The 17,927-nt window shown below is 41.6% G+C and overlaps 1 protein-coding gene across 1 annotated transcript in view; it reads left to right on the top strand.

Moving 5' to 3' along the window:
• Window positions 1-17,927, top strand: part of RORA (RAR related orphan receptor A) — a 708,416-nt gene that overhangs the window by 525,159 nt on the left and 165,330 nt on the right. Inside the window, exon 2 of the mRNA XM_059180676.1 lies at window positions 1,118-1,147. Coding sequence (XP_059036659.1) covers window positions 1,118-1,147 — 30 coding nt within the window. The remainder of the gene's footprint in view (window positions 1-1,117; window positions 1,148-17,927) is intronic.

Raw genomic sequence — 17,927 nt, 5'->3', positions numbered from 1 at the left:
GTGGGGAATATGAGTTGGGCTATGTAATTTCAGCTTCCCTAAATAAGCCCTTTGGAAAGTTGTGGAGGGGAGCAAGCGTGTGATTTTGGTCTTGGCGCACAACTTTGGAACTAACTTTTTTTTTTTTTTTTTAATGTCTACCGTGGATTTTCAGATTTCTCCCCTGTACGATTTGTTCCATAGCTAAGTAATGGGTCTGCCAAATTTTTCGACAACTTTTACTTTCCAGAGGAGGGTTAAATAGTTCTCTTAATAACTTAAAAGAAAAAAATTTCAAGGTTTACCACAGTGCTTAGTCACAGGCTAAATGTTTTCAAGAGTTGTATTACTTTGAACCTATTTAGTCTCAGGAATATCCCCCAAGAAGGACAGAGCAGAGAGTTCAAGATGGGCTCCTTCCAAAACAGAGATAGCATAGTTTGCACTGGAGCGTGCGTTCGTGTTAGCTTTCTGTGGTCTTATGTGCCGAGTCTTGCTTAGCGGCATTCACCTGCTCTCCATAAATCATCTTGGACGCAGCAAGGTTGCTGACTCATGAATCCCTCGTGTTTTCATACTGTTTGTGTTAAGTTTTAGTACCGTTCACAGAGAAGTAGCGGCCATATCCCTTCTGACTTTAAGGAGTACGGACAGATAGGTACATTTTGTGGATGTTTTTCCTTTCACCAAAAAAAATTTATGCCTCCTGTGAGCAGGCAGAGTCATTTTCATTACAAAGTAAACCCCGAATCAATGGCCACAGCTCAGCTCACCCTTGTCTGAGAAGGTTGATATCTCTCTCTTGTGTCTTAAATCTTCCCCACTCTGCCTCTAAATATGATCATCGCCCTATTTAAAATGAAAACAGAGAGTCTTCTCTCACCTTGTTTAATCACTGTCCACGCTGCTTTTTACCACAGAATGTTCTAAACCAGTAGCCGGTGTTTGCCATCCCTGTCACTCGTGGTTCTGTTGTTCTGGGGTAGGTCTGGTGACACCACCAGGTACGACTGAGACTAACCTGGCCTCTGCGTTGCCATCCAAGCAAATGCTCTCCTGAGTACTGTGAATGACACGCTTTCCAAAAAAGCACCCACAGGACACTTTCTTACCTTTGTCATTCTTTCTTCTCTTCTAGGTATCTCAGTAACGAAGAAGACACATACATGTAAGTAATGCATTTTTTTTTAATCCAAAGTTTTCTGAAGAGTTGGAATTCGCATATGTCTGGCTGCTGTGACCCTTCAAGTATAAACTAATGTTTCAGCTGTGATCCATGGTCAACAGAGGTCATACTTCTCTACCTGTAGTGGTCGGAAGTGGTGCATCTCCACCTGTTTGTACTGAGTGTGTGTTAAAGAGAGTCTAGCCATAGTCTGCTGAATTCTAGTGATTCAAGTCATTAGTCTTTAGAAAAATCATCAAATCTAGTCAGGAGGATCAATTAATTACTTACCGATCACCCCTATTCTGGATCCTTCTTAGAAGAGCTGGTATGTTTCTAGGAAACATCACCTGGATTTCTTTTAAACTTTGGTCTCCTTTTCCTCACCACCAGTTCACGATCTAGGCCGTTTTGTACTTGTGTCTGTGGGGCAGAGATACTGACTGGGAATCTAGGTGCTGTTGCTCGACCATGACTGTGGCCCACGAGGGCCCTGGTAAATGGCATCGGAAGTTTGATGTGGAAATGTGCGCTGGATTGACACTCTGTATTCATTCCCACTTCTCAGGTTCAACTGCTTTCATCAGTTGCCTTCATTCGAACTACACCATAAGTTTACAAACTCACGTCAATGTAAAGTGTTGTGATTTTGCAATCTGAGCAATAATGTTTGTGCTTTGAACCTTAGGATGAGACTAATCCGTCATTGATGCAGGCAGTCAACTTTCACTGTACTTGACCAGCATATTTAGACTTTGAATTAGTAGTGTCATTAGAATTTGATAACTGTTTTAGACCATAGATATGTGCTATCCATGAGATGTGTTTGGGCATCTTTCTAAGGCAAGCAGTGGAGATATTTATGGCACAATTTAGGGCCAAAAAAAGATGAGTCCCCAAATTTTTCCTAATTATGCTTTTAAAGCTTTTGGTTTCATGTGAAGCATTTGGGGAAAAAAAAAAATCTGTGTAACATCAAAGTAGTTTATCTTGTGCCTCAGTTGATTCTTGAAATCTGCTCTTGGGCTTGTCTGTCTGTCTATCTGTATTTGTAGCAAACAAAAAAGCAAAAAAAACAAAAAAACAAAAAAAACCATTTAAAAAAAAAAAGAACACCCCACCAAATTCGATGGTGGCCTTTTAGTGCCCAGTCCTGCAGTCTCTCTACCTGGCTCTCCCATGGGCTTCAATGGAATGTTTGTTTGAGGAAATTAGTAAAGGTCAGGCCCGTAACGGACACATGATCAGGACAGCACCTCCATCTCAGAATGCACAGTTCCCGTTGGCTGTCCCTCCATCACGGTAGTCTGTGGCCCTTAGCTTTTTGGGGGTTGTTTTGTCGTCGTTGTTGTTGTTGTTCTTGCTGTTGTCGGTGCATAATTGAGCTCATGATGACTGAGAGATTGACAGTGCAGGAGACTGAAGTCCTCTGTATATCCGCAGGGCAGGCATGGTACAGAGCGCTTCCTTGCACAGCCTTGCCCATGAGCTCGTCCCTGGCCTGGAGGGACCCACTCTAGAGGTGGTAAGTAATTCAGTCTTTCTGCTAGCTCAGTCCTGGGCCTCTCCCGAACAGGAGCGGATGATTGTGCCTATTGTTGATGGTGGTTTGGGGTATGGACTCCTGGCCACCTGGCAATACACAGAAAGCCACTGATTATTTGCATTATGACTTGGCTCTTGGATAAGTGGATAAACCACTAGTTCAACTCCACTGGATACAAAGAGTGCCCCTCATCCAATAAGACAGAGACCAGAGACGTTAGAAAATATATAGACCATCCATCCATGAGGAGATTCAAGGAATTATTATCCCTGAGAATAATTTCATTGGCCTATTACAGAAACAATAACTTGTGGTCAGATTTAAATTCATGGAAGGATTTGGATGGCAGCACGGGAGTGGTAGCTAGTGAAGTAAAAGCTGGTGTTCCAGGAAGAGGCAATATAGCCAGGTTGGCCTTGCAGCCAAGGCTTAACTAACCCCACCAGATATGCCTGCTTGAAAAATAGAGCCAGAGTGGGTGGACTTTGATTGCCTTTCTAACTCTGGAAATCAGCAGGAAAATTCTTAGACATCAAGCATCAAATAAGTGTCGACAGATTTAAAATAAAGTTCATTTTATGTAATTCAAATATTTAATTGACAAAAAGAGATCAGAAATCACCTAGGTTTTTTTGGTTGATATTTACTTTCATGATTTAGGGGAGAGGGCCCATGATAAAGCAGACCAATGACAAGTTGGGAAGAACAGCAACTGAAACAGAGATTTGACACAAAACTTTGCACATGCCAAGAAGAAATTGAATTGTCCAAGTTGCGTGTTAGTGCAGGTCTTCAATGCCACTTCAATGTGGAGATTGTTTTTGTCACCCAACTCAGCAGACAACCCTTCATATTTCTGATCTTAGCATCTCTACAGGGCCTACCACTTGTGAGGAAGAAGAAAATCAATCAGTTCTTTCTCCCATAACAATCACCCAAATGACTTCTTCTTTAGCATCTGTCGGATTTTTCTTGCAAACCAAACTGTCCTAGCTTGCCCATAAGTTTTCTTAAGAGGTTAAATTCCAGCTCCTCTTAAAGCATCTTGACATCTGTTCTTCAAAAAGTTTCACTATCAGTGAAGTGTGTGAATCCATTTTTGTACTGTCACAAGACTTCCATTTTTAGCCAGAGTTCTGGAAACCTTGGTCAAGGCTTGACTACATAATCATCGACAGCTGAAGTCACCCCGCATTAGCAATTTCAATCCAGGTTTCCTAACCGCCCTCACAGAGAGATGGTTCAACTTACAAATTAACATGTACAGTTGTAGAATATATTATCAGACCAGAGTGTCAGCTCACAGGTACACCAGTCAGAGGTGCAAGAACCACAAAATGAACCTGAAGAGATGTGACACCTGATAGTATTTTAGGCCACCTCGTTATCTGGAAAGCATAGATATTATATGCTTCTTTTAAAAAAATAAATAAATAAACAAATAAAAAATGCTTTGGGTGAGCTGAGCCAGAAATTCCCAGGAAAGGAAATGTGATTAGTAGCTTCAGAGGAATTCACAAGTGTGGTCTTTGGAGAACTCAGATTCTCCAGAGTTCCTGAGAAGGGCACTGGTGGTGTTTGTCATTAACTTTACTTGGCCAGTGGGGGAAGGCAAAGCTTTGAGGTTTCTAGTACAAAGTCGTCGTGACCAACCTGGTCAGAGAATGCTTTCATTTGTGATATTCTTCAATTGGTGATAGGAAATGTTGCTGTTGCTTTTGGTATGTGAGCAGAAAAGGAAGTTTTTACTTGTGGGATAGGGACCTACGAGATAAATTTTACACTATGGTGTAGAATTTCAATTTAATCTTTGTGGTGATTATATAGCACCTATATTTGGTTGGACACTTTAAAGATTGCTTTGACTTTGGTGTTTCACAAGTTTGTTCTGGTGTCTTTCCTGCTGAAATGGTATCATGTCGGATAAGTATCTCTTTCATGGCATCAACGGCTGTTTTGGTTTTTATTATTTGCCAAGGACAACTCGTCACTTGCCCCTGACTTTTTAATCTCGTTCTACTTGGATTGTTCTGCATACACTAAAATGTTAGAATATGATGGATTAAGAGGTGAAAAAGTAACAAATGCAACAGATCCTCTTAGCTCTTTCCAGCTAGAAGGAAGTTTAGCATCATGAAGTCATAACCTTAACGTATATATCAGCCAAGGGCCGCAGTGTAGACCCGAAGGGTACCAGGTAGACTGCTAGATAGTTTCCAGAAGCAACAGATCATTGTCACTTCCTCCTGTTCTCATCCGTGTTTCTATTCTTTATTCTTCCTGTGTAAGTCTGGTCTGCTTGTTTTCTTCTACACTCGGGAACAGGCACTTACTTTACACACATATGAAAATTGCAGGCGACTCAGTAAAGCAGCCAGAAAAATGTATCAGTTTAATACGATTTAATGTCAGTTTTTCCCAGTAAATAACAAAGTAAAATGTGCTTTGGAGTTTTCTGAAATATTTTAATTTTAACATGAATAGCCACTAACGTCAATTTAGTGTGTTTTCAAATGTTTGTTTGTGGTAGGCTAATACCAAACATATAAAATTAAAGCACTATATTATTTATAAAAAAGAGTTTAGTACTCAATATTTAAAATATTTTAGTACAAATCAGAATATTTCCTTGAGAAATAATCCTTTGTATCTGTAAAAAGAAAAAATGTTTATTGCAGTCATTTAAAGTGGAATAGGTTAATGTATTCACTTTTCACCCCTAGAGACTTGGTTTTGAATTTGACTTAGAGAAAATTAGTTTTGAGGCCTCAACCTCCTCTCCTTAGGCATTTGTTGATATCACAAAACCAACCCAACAATTTGTCACGATTGTTGCCATTTACTCAGGAGGTCCAAGAACTAAAATAACCTTATTTTCTCGTTTTCTTTTCTTGTCCTTGAGGCCATTCCTTTTGATTGTAGACTCTTAACACAGCACCAAACTTAGGGCTCACCCACACTATTTTCACAGTCCAGGAAAACTCAGGAACCATTCTTGGCAAAGCTAATGGAAGGTGCTTTGGTTATATAGTTAATAGGTTGCCGTGACAACCCATGTGACTCACGGCATGACTCACAGCAAGTATAATTTCAATTGCTGCTGGCAGGGTGTATCATTAGGACAGGCCTGAGAAGAAGCCACACTGAACTTCTCTTAGTAGGCTTTCATCCAGATTCCACCTACCCATTGAGAAACAGAAAAGGGGATAACCCAGTGCTCACAAAGTAGCCAGAGGATTCATTTCTTCTCCAGGCTTCCTGAGGCTACCGGCCATCCCAGACATAAAGCTTGCCTCTGATGGTATGTGACCAAAAATAGATGCGATGCTGCCATCTTAGAGGGCTAACCAATGGACAACCATTTACTGAGAGCCTACTATGTGCTGGCAGGTTCTTTGCTCTCGAGGACCATACAGACTAGGTTGAAGGTGGAGCCTGGGGTGGGGATGGGGTAAGCGGGGGGTAATTCAGTCACTGAAAACACCAATGCCTCATGTACCACTTCTAGAAGATTGGGCTCACAACTGGAAAGCATACTTAGCTGCAAGTGCGGGAGAGGAGGAAAAAAATTAGATAATCCAGGATTTTGGACCATGATCCAGGGCATACAGCAGGGTGAAAGGAAAGGGAAAGATTTAACCCTGGGTGCTAAAAGCTCTCCCTGCTGCACATCTCCCATTCTCACCCAGAGTCACACCTATTTAGTCCCTTCAAGATCAGCCAGCCCAGGGAAGTAAAAAATCCCTAATACTGCCCAAAAATGTTTGCCTTGTTTAGACTCAGCCTGTGTGACTACAGCCAACCCTGCCTCAGCTTAACAGGATTTCTGGCTCATCATATTGAGATATAAATGGACTGCACTTGGCCCTGCCACTCAGTTCTTCCAAGGTAGAAGATTTGCATAGCCTGAAAAACCACAGTTTATTCCATTAAAAAAAAAAAAAAAAAAGCCCAGAATATGTAGTTAAGTGTTTCCATCAGAGCCTCTAGTTGATTCAAGTTTGTTCTGTTAGTAGGACATCAGATCCATGAACTGAATTTGGAGAAGTATTTGAGTTCCCATTTCATAACACAGGTTCAAAAGGGTAGATTGAGATGGCGAGGAGCTCCTTAAAAAGTCCATGATCCACACAAGTGCCTGGCCTATCGGGTGCTGGCATGTACTAGAGATTATCTATTTAGTAAAACTCTTACATGTGGTTGTCTCACTCTTTAAAGAATGCTGGGTGTCAGGGCCACCTGGGTGGCTCAGTGGGTTAAAGCCTCTGCCTTCAGCTCAGGTCATGATCTCGGGGTCCTGGGATCGAGGCCCGCATCGGGCTCTCTGCTTAGCGAAGAGCCTGCTTTCCCCTTCTCTCTCTCTGCCTGTTTCTCTGCCTACTTCTTTTTTTTTTTTTTTTTTTTTTTTTTTTTTTTTTTTTTTAAAGATTTTATTTATTTATTTGACAGAGGGAGATCACAAGTAGGCAGAGAGGCAGGCAGAGAGAGAGAGGAGGAAGCAGGCTCCCCGCTGAGCAGAGAGCCCGATGCGGGACTCGATCCCAGGACCCTGAGATCATGACCTGAGCCGAAGGCAGCGGCTTAACCCACTGAGCCACCCAGGCGCCCCACTCTGCCTACTTCTGATCTCTGTCTCTGTCAAATAAATAAATAAAATCTTTAAAAAAAAAAAAAAAAAAGAAAGAAGAAGAAGGCTGGGTGTCTGTTGCAGAGTTTCACATTACTATTGATTCAGCGAAGGCAGGAATCTGGGGTAGGAGGAGAAATACCAGGAGATAGGAACAGCTAGCCCTGAGTGGTTAATTCTAATAGTTCAGGTGCTCTGTTTCATGCTTTACATGCATGATCTCATGCAATCTTCTCATCAGCTCATGAGCCTTGCTCTACCTAGGTCCCCATTTTGGATGAGCAAAATTATCCTAGAGATCAGCAACTTCAAGAAGTGAAAACGCTGACAAACTCATCCATCTGGTGATGGGCAGAGTCAGGTCTCAGCGTAGACTGACGCCTTCCACGCAAAGAAGCACCACGCCATTATCTCTGATCTCAATGTGAGGCAGTGTCTGTGGTGCACTTACAAAGCACTAGGTGCTTTTCTTAGCACTTCGTAAATGTTCATTTATTTCATCTTCACCACAATCTTGTCAGGTAGGTCTCGCTACTCTCCACACTCTGCAGGTGAAAACTGAGGCCCAGGAGTCTACAGCAAGCTAGGACGGGATACAGCCAAGATTGAAAGCCACTCCACAGAGTCTCGATGCTGCTACAGTAACAATGTCAGTCCTCAGAGTGGTCTTTCCACTCTAAACCGTAGGAAGAAAGTCCAGTGTAATTGTCATTCCTACAACTGATTCGGGTTCTTGAAACCTAGGACTATGTTACCTGTAAAGGCTTCTAAGCTTGGTGAACCAACCGATTATAAAATAGAGGGATGTTATTCCTTCTATATGAAAAAAAATTCATTTAAACTAAGTGGTCTACATAAAACCATGCTGTCTTTTTACTTCAAAATGATCTTCACTTCTCTTTTTAACAATCTAACCTCACTTATCAAAGAACTGGCATCCACTTGATAGCATTGTTCATACAACTCAACTGATTCCATAATAAAATAGTTCAAATGGTTCCTTTTGCTTCCAAAGGAAGTTCTGTCCTCCACACTAGTAGTGATATGTATTTCTTAGAGCACAAATCTGTTTTTCACTGCCACGAAGTCTTTAATGGACCTCAGTAACATTTGTAATAAATTTGTGCATTATTCTTTGGTCAAACCGTCTTGGTATTCGTGTGTAACTTTCATTGCCACTAAGGGGTAGTATGATTCAGGATACTGTGGTTTCTCTGAACCCTAACCAAAAACAAACAAAACCATGAAAGTAAAAAGAATGCCTAGGGAATTGAAATGCATACCAAAAGCATACATAAGAGAATTAAACATCTAGGTTTTGAGTATGTTTATGCATACCTGAACTTAACCTTAGATTTACAGTTATATCTGCTTCTCTCTTTATTGGGATCTGTTGTCCAAAGGCATAAAAACGTAGGAAAAACAGAGATGCTAATTTGTTTGAAATATGAAGAAACTTACTGTTCTGCATTAACTTTCTTTACAAATTACACAAATTTTTTAATAGTAACTCTGTCAGCTATGCTGCCAGGAAGTTGGTATACTTGTAGTCACACGATCCCCTTTGATTATAATTGATGTCCATATCTGCATGTTATGGTACCTGAGGTTTTTATTTCCAAGCTATTTGATGACCCTTTTCCCTGGATTCCCCACGGTGGAATGTTCTCCACTCACTTCACCTCCCCCTCTGAGTAAACATTTTTCCTCTGAGAGACTGATAGCCTTTTCCCTTGTATTACTTGTTCATCTCCTGGGCATTTACTGTAGCTCCTAATGTCTTAAGTAGTTGAAGAACAGAAAATGCTAGAATATGCAGGATTAAGCTGCAGATTCAGTGAAAGAGACTTACTCTGTAAGTCTTTCATTTTAGATGTTATGTTTGTAGGAGAGAAGGAAGGGCTTGTATGGTAGCTAACCCTGGTCCCCGGAATTGGAGATCTGAGAAAGGAAAGCTGGAAAGCAGAACAGAGCCACTCCCTGGAGGAGGACCATGAGGCTGGGAGTCCGATCTTCTTCGCTTGGTATTTCTAACCCCTACTCTGTGCCCAGCATTGCATTAGGCACAGAGTGGTATAGAAAGCTTAACTCCTAACACTCACTGTCCAGTAGATCAGTCTGCATCTGAGGACTAAGGACAGACCCTCTTGAGGAAACTTTGGTTAATGATGGAATTGCAAGAAAATGCAGGGTTATGACACAAGTTGGATTACCTGTATGAGTTGGGAATGCTGGTGGTGAGCTGAGCTCAGTTGAGAAGAGTAGCAAGGATTAGGTGTAATCAGGTGGATCAAGGGGTGTTTGGGGATGACTGTGTAGACCTGTCTAACTAGAATAGAGTATTAACAAGGATAAGGAAGGACAAGAAGAGCAGCGATAAGGTTTCAGCTTTATCTCAGAACCAGTGGGGAGCCACAGAATGTGTGTGAAAAATACACTGACCTTTAAATAATGCTTTTATTGCCACGGTCATTTAGTGAGTGTTACATAAAGCAGATGTTCCATACTTCAGTCCCTTTTCCAAAATCAGACGGAATTCTTATCCTTAGATAGAGGTTCTTCTCTGGCCTTTCCTCTGATCAACTATGAAGCAAAAGTGCTTATGGGGCAGGAAAGATCTAGTCTAAAAAGGGAAGGCTGTTCTGATTATTAAAGAGAAAGCGCGTTTTACTTTTTCTCCATCTTCCCAGGTTTAAGGTCTAATTGTAAGACCAGTTCTTGCCGTGCTGTCGAAATCAGAAGAAAGAAATGAGCTTGAAAAATACATATGCACTTTGAATTGCGTGGCTAGCGGTTCTCCTTGCTTTCTTTTATTCCTGCTGCGAATTGGCCGGAAACTACTCTAATACACCAGGAGCCGACGTCTCTCCAACCCTTTTTAACTCGGCCGCATGTAGCTGTGTAAAAATTGGAACCCCGAATTCTAAATCCTGTTCACCCCTTAGGTAGGCAGCTGTGTTGACTATGACTTTGTTCATCAGCACGAAGAATCATTTCCCTCACATAGCTGGACAGTACAGTAAGGGGATAATCATACTTTCTTTTCTCTTTGTTGGTATTTCTTCATTTTCCAAGAATGAGTCCCTATCGTTTCACCTAAAGAACGCAAAGATCCAGATGAGGTCTTGTCATTGGCTGCACGTTCACGAAAGTCTTTGGTATATAATGAACTCTATCGCGCCAACTTATCTGTCTCTCTTACATGGTGTCTTTTTGTGTCGACAAAACTGAAAATTCACTTTCCCTCACCAAGTCGGGGCGTCGGGATAATTGATTGTTACCAGTCTCTGCTGTTAGTAGACAAGATAACACCAGTGCCTCTGGAGAACGGGTGAAAACTAAACTCTGTCCCCCGAGGCCAATGAAATAGCTGTTTGGTCCCTTGTGTGAAACTTCCTAATAACTTAACTGGGCAGCCTCTGGGTCCCTGGAGGGTTTCTCCACAAGAGTATTCCCTCTCTTTGTTAAGATTGCTTATTAAAAATGGTTTTATAATGAAGTTGCCTCAAATAGCAGCTCTTTTCCTGGTTGTCCTTGAAGCTGTGGTGAAGAATCTTAGAGACAACTGTCTAGGGTTTTCCTCCTTGTTAAAAACTTCTCTTACCACTGTTACTCTTGATTTTTTTTAAGGAAACAAAGTCTAACTGACACAAGTCCCTCTCCGGTTGATTATGTCGCTTAAAACCCGGTGCAAGGCATTATTGGTAGTTAAGTTTGTCATTCGGGCTTAGGAATCGAATTGATCTGCATGGATGGAGGACATTTGAGTCTGCGGTGGGAACGAGGCTGTCGGGCTTCCCCAGGAGAGCGGCGGCTGGGGAATGCCATTGCTAACTCTGCCCCCAACTCCATCCAAACAGGGATTTCCAATTATTTTCTCTCTTTGGTCCTGGATTTCTCCGATCTGCAAACTAACCAATTTCCTGCCATGGGGGACCGTCATGAAGAAGAATCAAACAATAAAAAATAATTAGTATTGCATTCCTTGCTATCCAGGCGCTGTATAGATTCAGACTTCTAACAGATGTGGACAAGTAAGAGAAAAATCCCTTTTTGGTTGTTGTTGTCCACATCATCAGCTTGCCTTTGGGTAATGAAGAGGCTTCAATATGCTGGTGTCCTTATTGATTTTTAAAGATTTTATTTATTTATTGGAGAGAGAGTAGCAAGAGAGAGAACGAGCAGTGGGTGGAGAAAGGGAGAAGCAGACTCCCTCTGAGCAGGGAGCCCGATGCTGGGCTCGATCATAGGACCCCAGGATCATGATCTGAGCCAAAGGCAGATCATGAGCCACCCAGGTGCCCCTATGCTGATAAAGAATGATAAAGCAGATGTCAATAGGGCTTACCATTGGAAACATCTACTTCAGACTTGGTATCCCAGTGGCCAGGTGACTCAGGAAAGAGCCACAGCATAAAGTTGTTAGTGACAGGTTCAGTTTGAAGTATTTTTCTAACTTTAAATCTTGTCAGACCATAAATCCACAGAGCAGAGTATCCCAGATGCAGCTTGGCACTCCTTTTGCTTTGCAGTGTGAATATAATACACCAATAGTAAAGGGGACCACTGTGAACCTTTTAGTGGGGAGATCAGTGTGGTCTGGATGTGCTAAGAATTATAGTGTGCTAAGTTGTACCAAGAACATGCCTTGGCTAAACGCTGTTCTCTAGGACCAGGTATAGTCGAAAACACTCCCTTTATGTACAACAATTCCTGTTGCTTCCTTTCTCAAATAAAAAGAAAAGAAAGACTATATGACCTGCTCTGGAATCCCACTGCCAGCAGGATCTTCTTATTCCCCCACCTTAATAACCTTCTAGTGCTTTGCAGTACCTCAGGAGTCTACACTTCTTAGTATGGTGTTCAAGGGCCTTTGCAATCTGGTCTTAATCTTTCTACTGCTCATTCCTTGACTTCTATGCTGGTAGTTTCTGCCATCCTCAGTGACCAGTTTTTGCAAGGTTGTACATGGGCATACCTCAGTGCCTTTGCTTCTATTGTATCTTGTTTGTCCTGGAATGCCCTTCACCAACTTCGGGACCTGTAGAATTTTTTTTTTTTTTTTAAGATTTTATTTATTTATTTGACAGACAGAGATCACAGAGAAGCAGACAGAGAGAGAGGAGGAAGCAGGCTCCCTGCTGAGCAAAGAGCCCGATGCAGGGCTCAATCCCAGGACCCTGGGATCATGACCTGAGCCGAAGGCAGAGGTTTCAACCCACTGAGCCACCCAGGCGCCCCAAGGGACCTGTAGAATTCTTACTGCTCCACCAAAGGCCAACACAAATAGCATCTGCCATGAAAGCCTTCTCCAACCACCAACCCTCCCCCCTTTGTTAAATTGCAAAGTAAACTTTGTTACTGCAGCTTCTCTGCCCCCACAGTACATGGTTAAGGTGACAGTACAAAAAGTCTATTGTAAAATAGTTGTTGTTTATGTAGCTTTGTCCTAGATATGCTTTAATTATCTTTATATCCCTTAGGCTTAGCAGAATGATTGGTATCTACTATGTGTTCAATTAATATCTGTAGATTTTAAATAAGAATGTCTGTGCATGTGTGTGTGTGTGTTGTACATGCACAATTTTATGACCTCACGTTCTTTTTGCAAATTTGAATCTCGGGAAAAATAATTAATCTTTTCATTGTTAACAGCAAAAAGGAAGAACAGATATTTAATATTTGAAATTATCTTGTGAGATTTGTTCTGTATTATTTTGGAAACCAATACTACAACTCAAAAGGCTCCTTGATGTCTGGCAACTTACCCTATGTATCTGGAGTCTCAATTTTAGGACTGATTGCTTTAAAGTTTCTTTTTGCAGATTTAAGACCAAATCTCATCCAGAAGGCTTAAGAGTACTTACTTTTAATTCTAAAATGAAGAACGTGTTATTTTTCTGATTGACCTCTTAAACAACGTTTGTCTGCATTATCAATACAAAATTTTATAAGCTACATACTCAGATTTACAGAGTGAAAAAGAAAGAGACATTTTCAGTTGCCATTGTCATCTACTCAAAGGCAAAGGAGGGGGCAACTGGGTGTCTCAGTCAATTAAGCATCCAACACCTGATTTGGGCTCAGGTCATGATCTCATGGGTCCTCGGATCCAGCCCTACCTCAGGCTCTGAGCTCAGCAGATGTCCGCTTGAGATTCTCCTTCTCCCTCTGCCCCTTCCCCCATACACTCACACTCTCTTTCTCCCTCTCTAAATTAAATAAATACATATTTTTTAAAAAATAAAAGCAAAGGAGAAAACAACCTGCTAGAGAAAAGAATCAGCCAATCTCTCCACGAATGGGAAGTATATCCTGTCAAGGAAAATATCCTGTATTTGTCTGGTGTGTAGAGGGAGAAGTGATCCTGATATGTTAAACAATTTGAGAAGTAGATGCTTCGATAATCCTAGATTACTTACTGAGTCTGAAGGTAAATTCTGGAAACAAGTGACATTTATTTGTTCAAAGCCGGAGCACATGACATTGCTGTGTTTGGTCTGGAATGTAAGTGTGTTTCCTTAACTTAGCAGGGACCAGTGATTTCAAAACTCTGGCCCACTTGAGAAGTAGCTGCTCACAACCATGGTTTGTCTCCCTTTCCTTGGAATTCTCTGCCTTTTAAACTTTAGGAACAGTTTCCTCCCTTCTTTTGTTTGTAACCGCCCCCCACCCCAGTCAAAACAAAAGGAGCCAAATTATCCCCTGCAGTATCAATTCCTTGAGTGGAAACCTTGCTTATAAATGAGAGGATGAGATGTGACCCAATAAAAGAATCTATTTTTATTTTAATTTTAATTTATTTCCTGGTGGCCCTTTATGCCTCCTTAGGCGATGACCTAACCAATTCTATCTTAACACTGATTTTTTTTTTCCCTTCCAAGGTCAAAAAGCACTTTGGAATTATTATAAGAGGAGAGTAAATGTTTTCTTGCCTTGAATGGAAAGCCCATCTCTTCATAGGAAATGTAAAGTCTGGCTTTCTCAGCTTCACACTCATTCTGTCGTGAGGCTTTTATCAGCAAGCTAAAGGAGAACAGGAGGAAGGAAGAAGATCTTTGATTTCTGGTGGAGACACTGTCTCTTGTGGCCCCTTTCATCCCTCCCCTTTCTCAGATGGGAGTCTTTAATAACACAGTGAGAGGAGCGGTCTTCATCTTGGGCTGCAGTTTTGCACAGCCAAGTGCAATCAAAGTGGAAACTGTCCTAGAAGGCACTCAACCTGTGGTTTTCCAGGTGGGACAAGGGAAAAACGGCTACACCATCACACATAGACCCATACCCCCCGCACGCGCGTCCCATCCCCTGCCACACATACTCACACAAAAGAGTTCTGACCGCTATCTCTAAATCAAAGAATTTTCCGTGGCCTGATTTGTGGAAGTTACCTAATCCTGCCTATAATTGGGGTGATTTGAGAGATGGGAAAATGTTCTCATTTTCATTATGGGAATCACTGGGGGACAGTATCATTGAGAAGAATATGCGTTTATTGCCCTAAATTGCTTTACCTGAGATACTACTGGTATGTTTCACTTAAGTTAAATTTCTAATGAACAAAATGACCGATGTGGGTCCCATTCTCAGAGATTCTCCCAGGGCTCAAGGTACTCCTTAATGGTCAGTGAGTTCTTCTTCATTCATGCCAGACTTTTACTTATAAGGAAAAATTCCAGAGTTGAGTTGAGTTAATATGCCCCTGAAACACAGAAGAGCCAACTTCTAACATTCTGCACGTGGTTAAAGGATCTACACGCTGTCCATGGTTCGTCTATATTAATACAGTAGTAAAACCTCATCACAGAGTTCCTTGCATTGTAGGATCACCATGAAGTGAACTCACCTTGTCATGCCAAACTTAAACAACTTCTGGAACCAACCTTCTCGGCATAAAGGCCAGGCTGGGTCTACCTCACACCAAATAAAGTGAAGTTCTACCATATTCTCATCTAAAATTCACCATGATTCCTAACTTGTCACCCCTACCTTTAAATAAATGGGTAGCTCAGATTGGGTTCCCCAGAGAATAGACTCCGACCTGTGCCTACAGGAAGTTGATTGGGAAGTGCTGTTAGGAACAACACCTGGAAAGGGTGAAGGAAGCTGGATTGGGAGGAGAAACTGACCTGACATGCACTTGCAGCCCAAGTTCCGCAGATGCTGCAGGGAGAGGAGAAATGGGGATAACCCTTGAGATATGTCCTAAGTTGAGGCAAGGGGATTGGATATTCTACTCTGCATCAACTAGCCCCAGAATGCCAGCTTGCCACAGGGAGGGGTGTAACATTGGGGAAGGCAAGCTCCGCTTAGCTGAAGGCAAGTCTCGGGTGCGAAACATTGGCAGTCAACACTCCAGGCCCCAAGGAGAATAAGGCCCTCGATTCTGGGAGGAGGGAGGGATCTGGGTGGCGCCCCCACAGTATCACTCAAGGGGGGCCAAAATAGACATTAAATTCATTAAATTTGACTTTGGTGAAAAACATGTTTGCTGTATTTAAAATGACACACATTTTATTGCTTAGCTAGGATGTAAACTAATAAAATATATGCTTGGCCTCAAGCATATAGTATACCAGAAGAGCAAATGCTAAAGAAAAAAAATGTGGTTTTTTGGTTTTGTTTTTGTTTGTTTGTTTGTTTTTGTTTTTTCCTGTTCAGTGAGGTTCTTCGTTAGAATTTCTGGTCCTGGATGTGTGCATTATAAATCATATGCTTGTGCAATTCCATGTAATGTTTTATTTTTCCACACATGGACATTCCAGAGAGTTAACACATTTTTCTCAATTATAAACATAACGCATTTCCAACTCTTTCACCTCATGTGGAACGTATTCACACAGTAACAAAGAGAATGCCTGCAAAGAACTAGTTATACATAATACACGTTACTTTTCAGATTTTGACAGTCACTTCTGTCTTATATTTGAGATATATTATCTGAAATATTTTGCAGGTCCTTTTTGTGTTTATAATGTCTCTCTTTCTAGTGGTTTATGGAGCTCCACGCTCATTCTGTCTGTTAGCAACTCCTTGCAGATGAACTCAGGATTAAGCTGGAGATTAGGGGTGGCTGTCAAAGACGAGAACCCTCGGGAGCCAATAATCCCATCCCCCAACTGTTGTCTTACAAGAAAAAGCTTCTCAGGAGTAATTAGTGATAAGGTACACGATGAATTTTAGTTTCCTTCCTCAAAATTTTGACTTAAACTCTGATTTAATGAAATTTGACTTCTAAGAATGAGAGTTCCCAACAGGAGAAAATCGATCCAAACTGTGTTCATAGAGTATTATATCAGGAGAGAAAAAACAGTTTCCACTCTTTCCTCGGTTGTTCAAAATACATCTCCCACCACCAACATCCAAAATTCTAAAGCCCCAAGTGTTCCTTCATGTAATTGTCATAGTTCAGAATACCCCTATTCCTTCCAGAATCAGAAGCTTGAGACACCTTGCAGATCTGAACAAGGCTTTCCGGTTTCAGAGATCCTGAAGGTTCAGACGTATATCTGAACCTGTAGAGTTCAGATGGAGTCAGGATTTATCTAAGTGGAATTCAATCTGTCTTGCTTTCCTAGGTTTAGTTTCTGTGCCTATGCCTGGGAAAAGAGGGGCCCTTTCAGGTTGATAGTGAAGTTAATTCAGATTATTCTTTCCCTTCCTCAAAGAGAATCAATAGACTGTAGAAACTCTTTCCCTGGTGTGAAAGCTTCCATGGTTCCAGCCGCTCCTAACTGGGGACATCCCCAGCCATTCTTCTGGAGATCCCTGTGTCTGAACCCTGTGAAAGGGATTCTGATGGTGCCCATGGATGTCCATGGCAGCCTGATCAGTCTGGCCTGGGTATTGCCATAATAATTACAGGGTCCTGACAGCAGATTTTCTTTTCTTTCTTTCTTTCTTTCTTTCTTTCTTTCTTTCTTTTTTTTAAGATTTATTTGGCAGAGAGAGATCACAGGTAGGCAGAGAGGCAGGCACAGAGAGGGGGGAGCAGGCTCCCTGCTGAGCAGAGAGCCCGATGCGGGGCTCGATCCCAGGACCCTGAGATCGTGACCTGAGCCAAAAGGCAGAGGCTTAACCCACTGAGCTACCCAGGTGCCCCCTGACAGCAGATTTTCAAGTGGCAAAATTACTGGGAGGACCATCTCCTGAAACACCCTTGGGAGAGGAACCCCCTGTATGCTCTACCAAGTAACCCAACTAAATTTGCCATTTCACAGATGTCTGACCCAACCCATCCAATTACATGTGTTGTGTAACTACTCCACTTCTTTATAAGACAAACTGATAGTTAGTGTAAATTACAGTGATTTTTTTAATATAAAGGTAGCTAATGAGCTGAAATGTAGTTGCTATTTTCAATGGACAGTGTGAACATGCTCAGTTTTTTCCTGGGAAAAATAATAACTCCATATATATGTATATGACTGTGTGTATGTGTATGTGTGTGTGTGTGTGGCTTTGCTTTTTTTTTTTTTTTTTTTTTTTTTTGCCAGAATTTCAGTGAGTGATTCACATTACTGTCGATTACACACCCTTGTTATGTATTACATCCAGCAGGCAGCTGTCCAGGAAAACACAAGTCTGAAAATGCTTCTGTTTTAAGAAAATTA

Source organism: Mustela lutreola, chromosome 7 (genome assembly GCF_030435805.1).
Source record: "Mustela lutreola isolate mMusLut2 chromosome 7, mMusLut2.pri, whole genome shotgun sequence".
NCBI classification, from domain to species: domain Eukaryota; kingdom Metazoa; phylum Chordata; class Mammalia; order Carnivora; family Mustelidae; genus Mustela; species Mustela lutreola.
The sequence above is the reverse complement of the archived record's forward strand: the minus strand, read 5'-3'. Positions and strand labels throughout refer to the sequence as shown.